The sequence below is a fragment of the Lutjanus erythropterus genome, chromosome 6 (assembly GCF_056507025.1).
Source record: "Lutjanus erythropterus isolate fLutEry1 chromosome 6, fLutEry1.hap2, whole genome shotgun sequence".
In the NCBI taxonomy this organism is placed as follows: domain Eukaryota; kingdom Metazoa; phylum Chordata; class Actinopteri; order Lutjaniformes; family Lutjanidae; genus Lutjanus; species Lutjanus erythropterus.
In genome coordinates, this window is record NC_139322.1 from 27,747,869 (window position 1) to 27,765,849 (window position 17,981).

At 37.6% G+C, this 17,981-nt stretch overlaps 2 protein-coding genes across 2 annotated transcripts; both read left to right on the forward strand.

The window, feature by feature from the left end:
- The first annotated feature begins 2,261 nt into the window (after positions 1–2,261).
- LOC146325442 (taste receptor type 1 member 1-like) lies at positions 2,262–7,314 on the forward strand. The gene is made up of 6 exons (XM_084720029.1): positions 2,262–2,443; positions 2,804–3,110; positions 3,275–4,000; positions 4,099–4,305; positions 4,863–4,983; positions 5,943–7,314. Exons 1-6 carry the CDS (start codon positions 2,262–2,264, stop codon positions 6,869–6,871), a joined length of 2,472 nt encoding a protein of 823 aa, XP_084576155.1. The 3' UTR covers positions 6,872–7,314.
- Positions 7,315–12,226: 4,912 nt separating this feature from the next.
- Positions 12,227–15,690, forward strand: tas1r2.2 (taste receptor, type 1, member 2, tandem duplicate 2). The gene is made up of 5 exons (XM_084720030.1): positions 12,227–12,493; positions 12,620–13,345; positions 14,024–14,230; positions 14,437–14,557; positions 14,762–15,690. Exons 1-5 carry the CDS (start codon positions 12,227–12,229, stop codon positions 15,688–15,690), a joined length of 2,250 nt encoding a protein of 749 aa, XP_084576156.1.
- The last annotated feature ends 2,291 nt before the right edge of the window (positions 15,691–17,981 follow it).

Genomic DNA, 17,981 nt, shown 5'->3' on the forward strand with positions numbered 1-17,981 from the left:
TGCTCGAACTGGATGTTCCACTATCTTGCGGTCCATGCCAAGTCTCTTGTTTTGACTCTGAGGATAGAGGGTGGAGGAGGGATCTCAGAAGAGCAATGAGTGAGGATACATGACAGCAGCCTTCACAGAAGTCTTTTAACCGGCCAACACGCTCCCTTATTGGACACTGTTTACTGATTGGACACTGAAGCTGGTCAGACTTATCTGATACATGACAACATGATTGGAGTTTTATACTGGAGTGGAGACAAATAACAGATTAAACTTAAATAACAGATTCAATTTAAGTTTGTCACTCCCAAGTTTCATCTGTCATTTGTTTTATGATTCACCAGTTAAAAGTCTGTGTTAATTGTAGGCCTGTGATGGATAGATTGCAGTTAATCTGTGAATCATGTGGGCCAGTTAATAAAATTAATTATTTTTAATAGTGGATGGATTGCAGGTGGAAGTGTCTCTCCCCCAAGAGGAGTAAAGAAATCACCTGGAGACTCTGAAATCTGACAAAATGATTCATGTGGTGGATAATTTATGCACACATGAGGATTCCTTCTTTATTCATAGGGAATATTTTTTTCAGGATTTTCCCTGTTATTTTTTTTATTATAAGTATAATTTAAGTTTTACTCTTATATTCTTATCTTATATTTATTGTCATTTAATTCAGTCACATGAGAGGCTGATCATTCCTGAGCATCTGATTTGATACAAGTTTCATTTCACTTCTTCCTGAGTATGCAGAGAAAATCAGTCTGCTGGCGCTGAGGCCATGGCAGCAACTTATCCGCAGGGACCTCCTCTTATAAACAGGGGAAATGGTGATTCATCCCCATCCAACTGTGACATCCGTGTAAAAGGTCCAATTGGCAACATGGCAATGATTCAAAGTGCCAGGATGTAACCCACTAGCATTTAATATGCCCATAAATTGTGAGCTTTTGAGCAAGGGTGTCAGGAGCAAAATATGTCTATTTTGTCACTCCTTCAGGAGGTACAACCCCGTCTGCCCCAGTTGACAGCTAGGTTCAGTGAAGAGTGGCTATGAAATGGAGGCATGCATGTGGTGACTAGAGTATTGATGGACAGGCAAGGCCTCATGTACCACAGGTCATCTGCTCTCCAGGCTTCAACAGAAGTGTCTTCAGTCAGCCCATGCAAAGCTGCAATATCCCATGCTACATGAGATGTACTGAGTGAACTGACTGAAAGGGAACAGTAGTTAAGGTTATAACACTTTGGCTGTAGGGATGGCAGCATCTCTGGGTCAGTCTTCGGTCGACCACTGAAATAAAACCCAAAGACTGACTGCCATGTGATGTGGAGTGTTATATGTGTTATAACATGAATCAGGACATACACTCTCTCAAAGTGCATGATGCGACTTTTTCCACATGGTCTAGTGCTCAAAAACCAAACAAAAATCACAATAAATACTGAATAACTGAATACTGAATTACAATACTTTTTGAATCCCAAAACTTCAAAATCGCAATACCTATTATAATACTAAATATTATAATACTATTATTATTATTATTATTATTATTATTAAAAGTATTATACTATACTATGGACTATCGGGATATAAGTGTATCATCCTAGCCCTAATGTTGATGGCCAATATTTCCCACATGTTGAACTTAAGTGGAGACACTGGCCATTGTCATCACGATTATATTGCTGCTGTTTCATGCTACATTCAAAATGACATTAAAAAAATGCACTAAATAATTATTTCCTGGGTGTATAGTTGTGTATGTATATCTCAATATACAGGGACTAAAACTTCTTTTCATTGCGCAACCAGGTGTTGTATAATGATAATAAATTACCTTGATACCTTGGAATGTTGTAGCAAAAGGAACGTGTCTTCTAGATTTTTTTTAACATATATAAATGTTTTCTAGGTTTTTCATTAGTTTTTTTTGTTATTCTCATATCTGTCACAGTAAATTTAAAAACTAAAGTGAATTTGTCATTTTTGATGAGGGAACTTTTATATTGTTTAAAAAAGACTAAGTCTTAAGACTTATTCATGGTTGAGGCATCAAACTAGCTTGCTCAAAGTTGTTAAATCCTCTGCACAGGGTGTCTGTGTGGGAGCAGCTTTTGCATACTGATTTGTGAATTCTCCTCCAACCATTTTAAGGTTATGTATTTTCATTGCCACGTGTTTGGAAAGGACCACGGCGACTTAACCATCAGCAGTGTCTCATAACTTACAAATGGCAAAGGTAGATTGGTAAATGGTAACTACAAAAATGCAACATTTTCTTGCTTCTCTGTGTCTCCTGGGAACTTTTCTATGTGCCTTGGTTCAATGCACTGTTTCAGCCTCAGAGTTTCAGCTGGAAGGAGATTATTTGATAGGTGGACTTTTTGATATTCATCATGTTGGTGCCCATTTTTACAATGACAGACCAGAAGCAATCAACTGCTCCAGGTAAGTTTCACAATAAATTGTGAAAATTTAAAAAGAATTAAACTAAATTAAACTAATGAACAACAGCTATTATCACAGGTGTATTTTAGACATTCAAGACTTTTGCTACAAACATGAGACCAATAACTATATAATAGCTCATTTACCCCATTATTCATTCAGAGTTGCTGTGTTTTGTTAAGTCTGACCTCAGGCCTTGTTCTTTGAGAGCTGTTTTGTAACATCTGTACATCTGTACAGAGGTCCCAAGAATGATAATGTTATTGAAACCTTCACAAGCAGTAAAGCTGAGCACTGAGGCAAAACTTCAAACTCTTGAGATTTAATCCTTCTGTCCTGTTGTCCTTTCTCCGTCCTCAGTCAACCCTTCCTTCTCCAAAATTATCGAAAGTTTCAATTGATGAGATTCTCTGTAGAGGAAATCAATAACTCTACCAAACTCCTGCCAAATGTATCTCTCGGCTATGAAATATTTGACCACTGCTCAGATACAAAGAATTTTCCAGGTATTTTAAACCTCATCTCAGTCAATAACTTAATTGAACCTTGGGGTGAACCACACAGGAATCTGTCCAAAATGTCCAAAGTGATAGCTGTGGTCGGCCCTTTTACAAGCACTCAGGCGCTGACTGTGGCCCCATTGTTCATGGTGGATCTCATTCCTATGGTAAAGTTGCTAATTTTGTTTCTTCACCAAGTGAAAGCAAACTTATGTCAATATACAACTAATTGTTATCAGTCTAATTGTTTTAGCTGAAATGGGTGTCAGCGTTGCACATGAGAATTTATTGTTACTGAAAATAATTGATTTCTCTATTACTCTACTCACAGGTCAGTTATGGAGCTACTACTTCTATCTTTTCAAACAAAGTGAAGTTCCCCTCTTTCCTACGAACGGTGCATCCTAATAAAGACACCATAGAAGTGATTGTTAACATTTTGCAGCACTTCAACTGGCGCTGGGTTGCTCTTCTCAGCAGTGACAATGATTTTGGCACTGATGGACGGGAACTGTTCATAAAGAGGATTAAAGATACAGAGATTTGCCTGGCGTACACCAAAGATTTCAGCATGAACACAAATTACTCCCAAATGTTCAAACAGATCGAGACACAGAAAGTACACATCATTATTGTTTTTGCCTCAATGTTGTCTGCTGAAGCTCTTATTCAGTCAGCAATACAACTGAATGTCACAAACAAGGTGTGGATAGCAGATGAGGGATGGTCCTTAAATGAGAGGCTCCCCAAGGAGAATGGAATCCAAAATATTGGAACTGTAGTTGGGGTGTCTCAGCCAGTAGAAATAATACCTGGTTTCAGAGATTTTATCTATGCGACTAAAGGTCAGAATCATTGGGAAAGTGGAGAAAAAGCTATGTTGTGTAATCAGGTTTGCAACTACAGCAACCAGAGCGCAGAAGAAATCCTTGATGTGGACCCATCCTTTTCTTTTCCTGTTTATTCTGCTGTATACGCCATCGCTCATGCCTTACATAATGCCTTGCAATGCGGAACTGGCAGATGTAATGGTAATATTACAGTGTACCCACACATGGTAAGTATGCAAACAAATTGAGTATCTAAATTTGCTTCTTTTTTTTTTCTGACTGTGAACAAGTAATGGTCATCTGAATTTTTTTCCCCCCACATCAGGTTCTGGCAGAGCTGAAGAAGTCAAACTTTACACTTTTAAATCACAGGATTCAGTTTGATGAGAATGGTGACCCCAAGTATGGATCCTTCTCTATAGTTTTCTGGAACCACAGTGGTGATGCAGAGGAGGTCGGCTTCTATCATTTTCACCCAAGGGTCAATTTTTCCATCAACAGTAGCAAAATTCAGTGGTACACAAAGGGAGAGGTAAGTTGTTTTTTCTTAATTATAATCCAGTCAGACAACTCACGTTTAAGAATGTTTATTGCAGCAGCAGAACATAGTTAGAGTTTGGTGTCTAGGCTCTGATCTCATCACTCCTCACAGATTATGTTTACATAGATATATAGAGGAGTGATGAACAAATATCTTGGACCCTGTTGGAGCCTGCAGGTAGATGCTGGGGTGGTGGAGGGGCTGAATGAGCAGGCAGTTATGCTAATGCAAAGCAGCAATGGCCTTGACAGGCAGAAGGAGAGATGGGAAGTTTAGCAGTTTATCTAGGCTGCCAGATTGGAGGGGTGCGTTTGCTTTGTACTACAGGGAGTAAGGCATGTCACGTGTGATTGCTGTGCAGCTCGAGCTTGCATCTAAATCTAAAGTGTGTGTTAGGATGATTCCATTGTACAAAACCTGTTTATAATTTTAATACAATGTTGTCCTCTTTTTTACAGCACAAAGACTTTATATTCTTTTGTTTTTACTTTTGTTTTTGCTTCACTTACTTCACTTCATTTTGTGTGTTAAATAATTGTCTTGTACAGGTGCCTACTTCACTGTGTTCCCCAGAATGTCCTGGAGGATATGCAAAAAAACAAAATGGAATCCACAAATGCTGCTTCAATTGTGAAATCTGTCCAAATGGAACTTACATCAACCACACAGGTATATTATCATACATGAAAGGAATAAAATGAATAAAAGCAGTACTGCCATTCTTTCCTTGATAGGAGATTACATCAAACTCTGCTAAACCTTTTTCCATGGCAGAGAGGGAGGAACAGTCAAACGGACACACATATAGGTTTCCATTTCCATTCTGACGACTGAACATGCCAATTAATCCAGAGTTTATTGACTAAAAGCTGATTATTACGCCATGTCCTGTTAAAGCTGCCTGTAAAATACAACCCCACTTCCAAAAAAGTTGAGGCATTGTGTATATAATGTAAATAAGAACAAAATGCAATGATTTGCAAAAACTTTTTTTTTTTTTTACTATTTTCAATTGAAGACAGTGGCAAGATATTTAATACTTAAACTGATTAACATTATTGTTTTTGTAAATATACACTCATTCTGAATTTGATGCCTGCAACATGTTACAAAAACGTTGGGACAGGTTTGTCACTGTGGTACATCACCTTTCCTTTTAGCAACACTCAGTAAGCATTTGGAAACTGAGGCCACTAATTGTTGAAGTTTAACTCAAAATTCTTTCCCATTCTTGCTTGATATTTGACTTCAAGTACTCAACGGTCCAGATTCTAACACTTTTAATGGGAGAGAGGTTTGAACTACAGCCTGGCCCGTCTAGTACCTGAACTCCTTTATTATGAAGCAATGCTATTGTAATACATGCGGAATGCATCATAGCATTGTCTTGCTGAAATAAGCAGGGACATCTCTGAAAGACGTCTGGATGGAGGCATTTTATTTATGATGTCCACAATGTCCCAGCTTTTTTTAAATCGGGTTGTAAGTTAATACTGTTAAGATTAAAGCAAGTTTAAATTAACATACAATATAAAGATGAAATGTGCAACACTGATTCCCCACCAGTATGATACTCTTTCAAAAGTTTAACCTTTATTGACAATCTGTCCTTCTTTTGTCTAAAACAGAGGATGCCTACAAATGCATCGACTGTAAGGAGACAGAATGGTCTACACAAGGAAGTACATCATGCAATCTGCGAGAGGTGGAGTACATCCCATTCACAAACAGTGGGGCTATAGTGATCATGGTGGGGGCCTCTGCCTTTGTGGGTCTCACACTAGCCATGTCTGTCCTCTTTGCCATCAACTACAACACACCTGTTGTCAGATCTGCTGGGGGACCAATGTGCTTCCTAATTTTGGGCTGCCACAGTCTGTGCAGTCTTAGTGTGTTCTTTTACTTTGATAAACCAACAATTTCCTTTTGTATCTTAAAAATCTTGCCATTTCTTCTGTTCTACACTGTCTGTCTAGCATGTTTTGTTGTGCGTTCTTTTCAAATTGTTTGCATTTTCAAAATAGCTGCCGAGTTCCCCAAGCTCCACAGTTGGTGGATGAAATATCATGTACAATGGCTGGTCATTACTGTGGCTTTTGTTACTCAGGCACTCTTGTTTGTTATCAGCTATTCTTATGCCCCACCCAAGCCCTACAATGAAACAGTTTGGTACCCAGACAAAATCATACTTAGTTGTGACGTTAATATCACAGCATTCTCTGCTTCAGTGGTTTTAATTTTGTCTTTGTGCTCCCTTTGCTTTATTTTCTCCTACATGGGAAAAGACCTCCCAAAAAATTACAATGAGGCCAAAGCAATAACCTTCTGCCTGCTCTTGCTAATCTTCACTTGGATCATCTTTGCCACTGTATACAGACTTTACCGTGGCAAGTATATCCAAACTCTGAACGCTCTGGCAGTACTCTCAAGTCTCTACTCCTTTGTGTTGTTTTATTTCCTCCCAAAATGTTACATCATCATTTTTCAACCCAACAAAAACACTAAGCAATACTTCCAAGGTCTCATTCAAAATTATACCAAAACAATTAGCCAGTAATAGCCAGTGTTTTGCATGAACACACTAAGAGAGCAGCTTTCACTGATCATGCTCATATTTTTGTGACTGATGAACTGAACGGATCAGTTTGCAATTAATAAATGTGAATGTGAGTAATGTGAGCAACATGAGCAAAGTGAGCAATATCAGCGATATTCATTCCTGGGAGAGATAACAGTGCTCACATCATGTGCTGATTAAAAAGTGTGATCACAGAAGTGAGAGAAGCCTGCGAACATGTGAGCATGGTGTGAAAATTTTGGTTGACCATGAAGCCTGATGTGTATGAATTACTCTAAAGAGTGGAGAATGTGTTACAGTGATAGACTAATAAATCTGTATTATATTTGCTCTTCTCCTCTGTCTTGTCTCCCTCCTCATCTCCCTGCAGTTCTATGTATTATGGGGCATTCAATTTGTCCTGGAAAGTCAGAATTTCAAGTTCCCAGTTGGAAATTTCAATAGTATGTTAGCATTCAAGTTTGCTTTCTGCTGTAGTGTAAAATGTTCTCAAATCATTGTGAATTGTCATTAATAATTATAGATATGAATAATCCTGGGACATACATTAAAGCATGAATATCATGTACCGCTTAGTATGACATCATTGATTGATATAGCTCTTTTTCTGTGTGAACTTGCACAACACTGGTAATAGCTTCCAGTTAATGTGTCTCTACAGAAATGAAGAACTGATGTGCCTCCTGAATATTTTCAACGCAATTCTAGTAATTTGGCAATTTAGAAATGGTGAAGAAATCATCATCATGTTTTTCCTAGAGTTATAAATTGATCTAATCTAAAGTATGTTTTTGATTGTTTGTTTTAATGAGGTATAAATGAATAAGCAATAAGAGGGGGTGAGGTGTCTGACAAAACCCATCACAGTCACAGCCTGTTCACCATACTGCCATCAAGCAAGAGATACAGAAGTATCTGACGCCGTACCACCAGACTACAGCACAGCTTCTTCCTTCAGGCTGTGAGACTGAAGGAAGAAGTCATCCTCACCACTCCTCCATATACAATCATTTGTGTGATACGGTTTCCATTCAAATAATCTGAACACTTATTTTGTCAAATCAAGTGTGCATGTGCCGAGCATGCATGCAGCCTGTTGCCATTGCTCCTGCTCGTTTTCTTATCTGATCCCCCTTGATACATTATATTTGATACATTTGCATGTTTCTTCATGCAAAGACTTTCTTGCTTTACTAGACTACTGAATCATCCACACTTTACCCATGAAAAATGAATTCTTAGTGAGAATAGTAAATCTCTGCACTCAGTTATTTCAAAACCAGAACTTCTACGAGACTGAACAACTCATCAGTTCATGAATACTATCAGGTCAGAAATATAATTACACTCAAGAAACTAACTCAATAACTAACTCCAAAGAAATTCAATTTCATTCCATGTAAACCATACTTTAAGTGGACATATTAACCTTTTACAAGATTACGTGTTGTTTACACCCTCACAACTTTAAACGATAACTTGCATAAAGTTAAATCTATCTCTGCACAACTCCAAATATTAATGTGTATATTTCCTGCAGTTTACAGCCTAATAGTAAGAATGATTCAAGAAAGATATGAAATTGGTTTGTGTATGTGTGTGTGTGTGTGTGTGTGTGTGTGTGTGTGTGTGTGTGTGTGTGTCCCTCTCTGCTCAGCTGTTTTTTGTTTTTTGTTTTTGTTTGTTGTTTTTGAGATTGTGGTAACACTTACCACATGACGGTATCCTCAAATGTCAATATTTGTTTGTTAGGTGGAGGTATCTCTAAAACTGTGCTGAAACAAAGCTTGGAAGTGAATATATATGTCATATGTGTTACAGCTTTAGGCCAGATTCTGCATGGGGGGCATTTTTTGTATTGAGCTTACTATTATGAAGGAGGACATTAAGGCTTTTGTGCAGATTTTGTAAAGGTTCAAATTTTGTGGGGTTTGTGTCCACAACTTTGCTCAGCCATAAATTCAACATTTAATTCACATCAAATCCATACCTTATAAATGAAAGCTACCTGCCAAGTGCATGTGGAGATGTGCTTTGTTACTGAACTTCTGTGCTCGTCATGGATTGGCTAAAAAATTAGATTCATATTATCAGATCTGCAGTCATGTACACCTGACACTAAGGTAAAGACAGGAGGAAAGCTATCAACTGATCACCATCTAGTGGTGAGATGGATCAAGTGGAAGGGAGACTGCCAGACAGACATGGTAAATCCAAATTTGCAGTTAGAATGAGAATGTCTTGGGGAGGCCCCCTGTCTTTGAGGTTTTTAACTCATATTTTATCTGCATTTGGCTGGTGGCTGATGCTAATTTTGATCCCTCAATTTCTCATGGATCCTATGAAAGGTTGGGAGCATAAAATCCAAGTGGGCCAGTGGGCCAAGTCTCTCATTAACAGTAAAATAGAGGTTTCAGTGTAAATAAAAAGAATAATAAAATGGATCACTCATAAACATTATTTAAAATTAAGCACATGAATGCACCTCTGATTGAAATTTCACAGACTGCTGTGTAGACAGCAAAATTATAATGCAAACAAGGCAGGTGGCATAAAGCCTCAACAATATCTCTGACTTTATATCTAGCCTTAACCTTATCATATAAACTGAAGCTGGCTCTAGAAAACAATCGACACATGGTCTGAAGTATGTGTAAGGTGCACACATTCTCACCACACATTTGTCTTTTATAAATACCAGTTTATCTGTGGGAAATGGTGTATGTGTGGTTTTTATAATATGCACTGTTTTTTTTAAAATATGCTGGGGGCTTTTTAGCTTGGGCCTTGATAACAAAAATATGCACAGGAAAGAAAGAGTGGGTGTGACATGCAGCAAAGGGCTGCAGGCTGGAAATCGAACAAGAGCTGCTACTCTTAACCTCAGTACATGGAGCACACACTTAAACAAGTGAGGTATCAGGATGCATTTACCTGCATCTCGAGAGGATTTACAGCACAGGAACTCTAAATGCTAACAGCACAACAACTAGATATGTAACTCAACAACACAGGAAGTACTGCGTAGGTACACTCAATTAAAGCCAACAGCACATTAACAAAACACACAGCCCTCAAACACAAGTTAAGAGATAAGTTGAAACCATCTCTAATATTAAAAACAAAGTGTAAAAAACCCTGACGGCAAGTTATGGTATATAACAAAGAGAGGAAGACTTTATGAGCCTAAATTAATCATGACTAAGGCTTTTGGCAAAGTTTGTAAGAGCGACTTCATGCAGAGGCTCTGGCTCAGGGACCCCTTGGGCCCCTGGACATGGACCAGGTAGGATTTTTCAGCAATACATTTAATGACATAAATTACTAGTATAGATTGTGAACATTTTCCAGTCTAATATCATTTTTTTTAGTAAATTAAAACATATATTTATGCTTTTATGAGACATTGTTTTGTAGTCCTAAGTGAGTCATGCTACTGAGTCATGATTAAAGCTTATTGCTGATTTACCTTTTTTTATTAACTACACTATGTCTCAGTCTGTCTCACTTGATGAAGGCCTATCCCTTCCTGCCAACCAGAACAATGAGTTCCGTCCTTCCACCAGCAGGTTGCCTGAATTCAAATTCTGGTGAGAGTCCTGGCCATTTATCACTTTCATCTGCTGAGTGACAGCACATTTTCTTATATCACATTACCTGTGTGGTCTAATGTTCAATTATGCAGGGATCATTTTTCAGAGGATGTGGCCTTTCAGCTTAAACCAAAGATTCTGGGTTCAGTTAATTTAATTTAGCCATTTAACTATGCAAACTTTATGAAACATTTCCAGCAACACCAAGGGCTGTTGGTTACAGCTTCAAGGTGTTTTAATTATTATAAAAATTGTGTATCAAGGAAAGGCACTTTGCTGAGCATCATGCATGCAATGACAGAGTTCTGAGGGTGAAAGAAGGCAATGTCTTGAATAGTCTGAGTTGGTGACCATTTGAAAAAAAAATGTTGCAGTGGAAAAACTGTTAGATATTTTTTAATTTGATGCCTTAGCAGATCCTATTCTGAATTTATAACTAAGTTATAACGTCTCTTTTATAAACATTTTGTTTAGGCCATTGCACCTGCTGATTGGACAGCATAACATCATGCGATTCGTAGCGATAGTTTTCATTTAATTTCATTATTTCACCACTTTTATTATTTGTGTGCAGTGTGTTTACCTTTACCCGATGGATTCAATGTTTCTGCACCGTGATATCCACAGGTCGAAACTGGTTAGCGTTTTAAACGAAAAAATGCTATGCCCAACTATTCTTATAATACACCAACTCTTTGACATTTTACCTACTTTTGGAAAACTTCATGTTAATCATTGAAAGCAGGGGATGGTATGGAGCCGAGCATGCCCAATGTTTGAACCTGTCCACAATATTTTGAACATATAGCTTTATTTTGTTTTGTTTGTTGTTGGTTGTTTTGTCATTCTTATTTCGGCACAACTTAAGTGAACTGAAAAATTAAAGTGCATTTGTTGTTTTCACTGAAAGTATTTTTGCTGTATTGTTTAGCTGTATTAGCAGATTTATTAATAGTAGCAGCATTAAACTTGCTTTCTCATGACAACTGCTAAACTCTGTGTGTAATCATCACAGGAAGACAGCAGACGTGCAGCAATTTAAGTGTTTTTGCATACTGATTTGTGAATTCTCCTCCAACCTTGTATATGTATGTATTTATCATACTTCATGCGCTCCCACGTGCATGGAAATGATCACTGAGGTTTCTCCATCACCAGTGTCACCATCACCTACTAAAGGCAGAGACTAATCCCATTAGAGTTCATATCAGGTTGGTACACAACAACTACAACAATGAAACACTGTTTTGCTTTTCTGTGTCTCCTGGGAAGTTTTCTATGTGCCTTGGCTCTGTGCACCGTCTCAGCCTCAGAGTTTCAGCTGCAAGGAGATTATTTGATAGGTGGACTTTTTGATATTCATCATGCCAGTGATCCTGTCTATTATGACAGACCAGAGGCCATCAGCTGTTCCAGGTGAGTTTAAAACTTGCTTGATGCTTTCTCAAGATGAAACTGAGAACATAAATATAATATAGAATTTAAATCAATCTAATTAATTGCTACATTGTCAAAGCAGGATATACCATTATGTTTGACCTCAGTCCTTATTCAATGAATTCTCCTTTGTAACATCCATGACTGTATAGGTGTCACAAGAATGATAATGATATTTCAGCCTTTACAAATATCAATGCTTAAAGCACTGAGGGAAAACCTGTAGATAAGAAGTTCCTCCTGTTGTCCTTTCTTTGTCCACAGTCAACCCTTCGTTCTTTCAAATTATCGGAGACTTCAGTTGATGAGATTCTCTGTAGAGGAAATCAATAACTCTACCAAACTCCTACCAAATGTGTCTCTCGGCTATGAAATATTTGACCACTGCTCAGATACACATAATTTTCCAGATATTTTAAACCTCATCTCAGTCAATGGCTCGATCCAACCCTGGGGTGAACCACACAGGAATCTGTCCAAAATGTCCAAAATGATAGCTGTGGTCGGCCCTTTTACAAGCACTGAGGCCCTGACTGTGGCCCCATTTTTCATGGTGGATCTCATTCCAATGGTAAGCTTTTCAGTTCTATATAAATACAGTATAATGTATATGGGATTATCATTTCTTTCAGTTGTAAGAGGTTTCATTATTTATTTTCACCAAAAATTGTGAAATTCACTATTACTATTTTAACAGGTCAATTATGGATGTTCAACTTCTGTCTTTTCAAAAAAAGCAAAATATCCCTCTTTCCTACGAACAGTGCATCCCAATAAAGACATCATAGAAGTGATTATTAGCATTGTGCAACACTTCAACTGGCGCTGGGTTGCTTTCCTAAACAGCGACAATGATTTTGGCACTGATGGACTGGAATTGTTCAGAAAGATGATTAAGGACACTGAAATCTGCCTGGCGTACACCAAAGGACTCAGTGACAATACAAATTATGCGAAAATGTTCAAACAGATAGAGGCACAAAAGACACACATTATTATTGTTTTTGCTGCTGAAATGGTTGCTGAAGAACTCATTGATTCAGCAATACAACTGAATATCACAAACAAGGTGTGGATAGCAGGGGACGCCTGGTCCTTAAACCCACAGCTCCTCAAGAAGGAAGGAATCAGAAATATTGGAACTGTACTTGGGGTGTCTCAGCCAGTAGTGACAATACCTGGTTTCAGTGACTTTATTTATGCTTCCAAAAGGCAGACTCATTATGAAAATGCAGAGCAACAGACGTTTTGCAATCAGGTTTGCAACTGCAGTGACCAGAGTGCACAGGATGTCATTGATGCAGACCCATCGTTCTCTTTTCCTGTTTACTCTGCTGTATACGCCATCGCTCATGCCTTACACCATGTCTTGCAATGTGAAGCTGGCAGATGTAATGGCAATACTACAGTGTATCCATACATGGTAAGTATGCAAATAATTTTAGAGTGTTTTCAATTTGCTCTGAGTATTTGAATTTTGCTCTTTTGTATTTCTGGCAGATTTGAAGGCAACCTAGTGTGATTTATTTCATGTAGCTGATGCAAACAGGACATGAACAGGTGATCCACAATACCAAAAAAGAAATAAGAATAAATAAATAACTGACACGAACAAAACCTTCAAAGCTTATACTTGTCGTACACTAGATAGAACACATATGGGTTGAAATCTGACAATTTATCCACACACTCCAATTACATTTAAAGGTCCTATATGTAAAGTTTAAGGGGTTCTATTGGCAGAATATAGTAGAAATGGAATATAATATTCATATGTATGGTTTCATTAGTTTATAATCACCTGAAAATAAGTATAATTTTGTTTACATTACCTTAGAATGAGCTGTTTATATCTACAGAGGGCACAGGTCCTCTTCCACAGAGCCAGCATGTTTCACCACCATGTTTCTACAGTGATCCAAAACACTGGCCTTTTGCTTTTTGCATGAGATTCGTACCATAAGATTCGTGTCTCCTACACGCCTGGAAGTGGAGAGTAGGATAAGGTGTTTGCAATCTACAAATTCACCACTACATGACTGTGTATCATACACACTGCAACACAAACAAGTAATGGTTATCTAACCTTTGTGTACATCAGGTTCTAGCAGAGCTGAAGAAATCAAACTTCACACTTTTAAACCAGAGCATTCAGTTTGATGTACATGGTGACCCCCGGTTCGGATCCTATTCTATAGTTTTCTGGAACCACGATGGTGATGCAGAGAAGGTTGGCTTCTATACATTTCTCCCATCAGTCAACTTCTTCATCAACAACAGCCAGATTCAATGGTACACGAAAGGAGAAGTAAGAAGTTCCTTCTTTATTATAATATGTTAAGTATAATGGGTATTATAATACTATATCAACACATGGTGATGAGAAATACTTTGTACATGTGTCCAGAGATATGTATATTTGGTTTAGTAATGGCTATGACAGGGTCAAAAAACAACATCAGGACTATCTTATAGGGAGTATTTGATTCATTGCTAAATAATTGTCTTGTACAGGTGCCTATTTCACTGTGTTCCCCAGAATGTCCTGAGGGATATTCAAAAAACCAAGATGGAATCCATAAATGCTGCTTCACTTGTGAAATTTGTCCAAATGGAACTTATATCAACAGCACAGGTAAATTAAAATAAATCATTGGAAGAAAATGAGTAAAAGATTGGAAGATAAGATAAAAAAAAACATGCTTAACTTGGTAGGAGCTAATTTAAGACTCCAGTTAAGCATTATGCATGGCTAAGAGGATTCACTCCACTTGCCAATTAGAATTTTTCAGTTGATCCAAACTTTATTGACAATCTGTGCTTCTTTTGTCTAAAACAGAGGATGCCTACAACTGCATCGACTGTAAGGAGACAGAATGGTCTACACAAGGAAGTACATCATGCAATCTGCGAGAGGTGGAGTACATCCCATTCACAGATTTTGGGGCTATACTGATCATGGTGGGGGCCTCTGCCTTGGTGGGTCTCACACTAGCCATGTCTGTCCTCTTTGCCATCAACTACAACACACCTATTGTCAGATCTGCTGGGGGACCAATGTGCTTCCTAATTCTGGGCTGCCACAGTCTATGTAGTCTTAGTGTGTTCTTTTACTTTGATAAACCAACAATTTCCTTTTGTATCTTAAGGATTTTACCATTTCTTCTGTTCTACACTGTCTGTCTAGCATGTTTTGTTGTGCGTTCTTTTCAAATTGTTTGCATTTTCAAAATAGCTGCCAAGTTCCCCAAGCTCCACAGTTGGTGGATGAAATATCACGGACAATGGCTGGTCATCACTGCAGCCTTTGTCACTCAGGCACTCTTGTTTGTTATCAGCTATTCTTATGCCCCACCCAAGCCCTACAATGAAACAGTTTGGTACCCAGACAAAATCATACTTAGTTGTGACGTTAATATCACAGGTTCCTCTGCTTCAGTGGTTTTGGTTTTATTTTTGTGCTCCCTTTGCTTCATTTTCTCCTACATGGGAAAAGACCTTCCAAAAAATTACAATGAGGCCAAAGCAATAACCTTCTGCCTGCTCCTGCTGATCCTCACCTGGATCATCTTTACCACTGTGTACAGACTTTACCGTGACAAGTACATCCAAATTCTGAACTCTCTGGCAGTACTCTCAAGTCTCTACTCCTTTCTGTTGTGGTATTTCCTCCCAAAATGTTACATCATCATTTTTCAACCCCACAAAAACACACAACAGTACTTCCAAGGTCTAATTCAGAGTTATACCAAAACAATTAGCCAGTAGTAGCTTCTGGTAAATATGTGTTTCTGCAGACACAACAGAGGATGTCTGAAAGGCTCTCTGACTATCTACAATGAAATAATAATAATGTGGCTTTTTAAAATTGGAAGCACTAAGTATTTGTGTTGTTGAATTTTTCTTCCAGGGTTTGTCAGCTAATCTTTTTACGGATATCTATGACTGTCTTTTATGAGGAATGTGTTGAAAGAAGAATATTATAATTAGTTTTTAAAAAATGAAATCAGATTTTTTTATGTATTGTGTAATTTAACTGATACTTATTTTTAGCACAGTAGCCTTCTGGGTAGTCTTTATATATCTGACTGTGACGCAATCAAGATGAAATAAGTCATATTTGATTTTACTGCTAAATTGTTCAGACTTCATTAAGGAGTGGATGTATTCTAACTGTAAGGGTTTCACTCCAAATTATTTAGACACTTTTAGCAAGTAAATTGAATGAGAGACGTTTTTTTTCTTGGTCCACCTTTTTGGAAAAGCATTATCATCATGCATGCTACCAAAAAATTCTACATTTGGTAGAAGAAATCTTTGCACTTTTTTTTGCTAACTTTGGAAGGTCTACTTTCTGAGAATATATGCCTGGATAGAATTTAATTGTTGGTGAATTGTTGCTTTATCTTTTTAAGTTATATGTAATTTAACAGCCTCACCCTGAATTTGATTCTGCTAAGCCCTTACTAATTCAGATATTTTTGTGTACATACACAGCACTTGATTCAATAAAAAAAACACAAAATGGAATGTGTGTTTTTATCTGTATCATCTTCAACAGTTCCTTCAGGATGCTGTAACACCACTGTCACCACATGATGGCACCACTTCACAGGGACACTGTCTACAGGCCAGACTACAGTTGCAACATTTGTATGACTTAATTGTCCTCTGTCAGTATTCAGCAAAGGGAAAGCCTGAAAATAAATATAAGGTTTTATTTTTCATCTCTTCATATTTAAGCCATATTCTAAATGGGGACATTGCAAAGAAATACTTGAAAGTTGCTGCACTAAACTTTATGGAAAAATCAGCTCTAACAACACCAAGTGAAGAACTGTTTTCTTGAGGTTAAAGCTGGGGTAGTGGGGAGTTTATCCTTTGAATTCAAATTAAGTCTCCATTTATGTTAGTATGAATTAGTAAGTAAATTACTTTCCAGGCTTGATTCTAAGTGCAGTTATCTGTGATTAGTGCCTCTCATTCCACTGGTCGAATATATGTTTTCTGTCACGTCTCAGTAAATGTTAGGAAGGCACAATTTTATGTTGAGCTGATACAACAACCAATGATTACACATTTTATACTTAAAAAAAAAGTTTTCATAACCTGTAGTTTATGCACACCTGATGGTAAGACAGGCCAAGATATAGTCCACACTTCAAATTGTTTTCAGAAATCATGATTATCAAGGATATTGTGATCTCGGGCTAAAGAAAGAAGGAAAAGAAGCATCCAGATTGTTCCCAGCACAAACTTCAACAGCCAACATCTGTGATGGTATGAGGTATGATAGTAGCCATAGCATGGCTAACTGTCACATCTGTGAAGGCCCCATTAATGCTGAAAAGTATATACGGGTTTTGGAGCAACATATGCTGCCATCCAGACAACGTCTTTTTCAGAGATGTCCCTGCTTATTTCAGCAAAACAATACTGAGACACATTCTGCATGTGTTACAACCGTGTGGCTTAATAAGCAAAAACGTTCAGTTATTAGACTGGCCTGCCTGCAGTCCAGACCTGTCTCCCATCAAAAATGCATGGTCCATTATGAAGTGCAAAATAGAACAACAGAGACCCCAAACTGTTGAGCACCTGAAGTCGTATATCAAGCAAGACTGAGAAAGAATTTCATTTTCAAAACTTCAACAATTTTGTCCTCAGTTCCCAAATGCTTACTGAGTGTCGTTTAAAGAAAAGGTGATGTGTCACAGTGGTAAACATGCTCCTGTCCCAGCATTTTTGGAATGTGTTGCAGGTATTAATTTCTGAATGAGTGTATATCAACAATCGATAAAAATTAATCACTTTGAACTATATCTTGTCTTTGTACTGTATTCAATTAAATATAGGCTGAAAAGTTTTTGCACATCATTGCATTCTGTTTTTATTTACATTTTACACAATGCTTCAACTTTGTTTGTTGTACTTTTATGGAATAAATAAATGAAGATCTGATTAGCCTTTTTTTGTACATAAACAAAACAAAACAAAACCAAAAAAAACTTCTCAATCATACTTTGGCTTTTATGGAACACTTTGTCTAAGAAGTCAAA

Bases quoted from the DNA above. Each gene is read 5' to 3' on its own strand.
- LOC146325442 (XM_084720029.1), top strand. From the start codon at position 2,262: ATGCAACATTTTCTTGCTTCTCTGTGTCTCCTGGGAACTTTTCTATGT. The intron at 2,444-2,803 runs GTAAGTTTCACA...CTCCGTCCTCAG, and splicing joins GAAGCAATCAACTGCTCCAG to TCAACCCTTCCTTCTCCAAA. The intron at 4,306-4,862 runs GTAAGTTGTTTT...TGTCTTGTACAG, and splicing joins AGTGGTACACAAAGGGAGAG to GTGCCTACTTCACTGTGTTC.
- tas1r2.2 (XM_084720030.1), top strand. From the start codon at position 12,227: ATGAGATTCTCTGTAGAGGAAATCAATAACTCTACCAAACTCCTACCA. The intron at 14,231-14,436 runs GTAAGAAGTTCC...TGTCTTGTACAG, and splicing joins AATGGTACACGAAAGGAGAA to GTGCCTATTTCACTGTGTTC. The intron at 14,558-14,761 runs GTAAATTAAAAT...TGTCTAAAACAG, and splicing joins AACTTATATCAACAGCACAG to AGGATGCCTACAACTGCATC.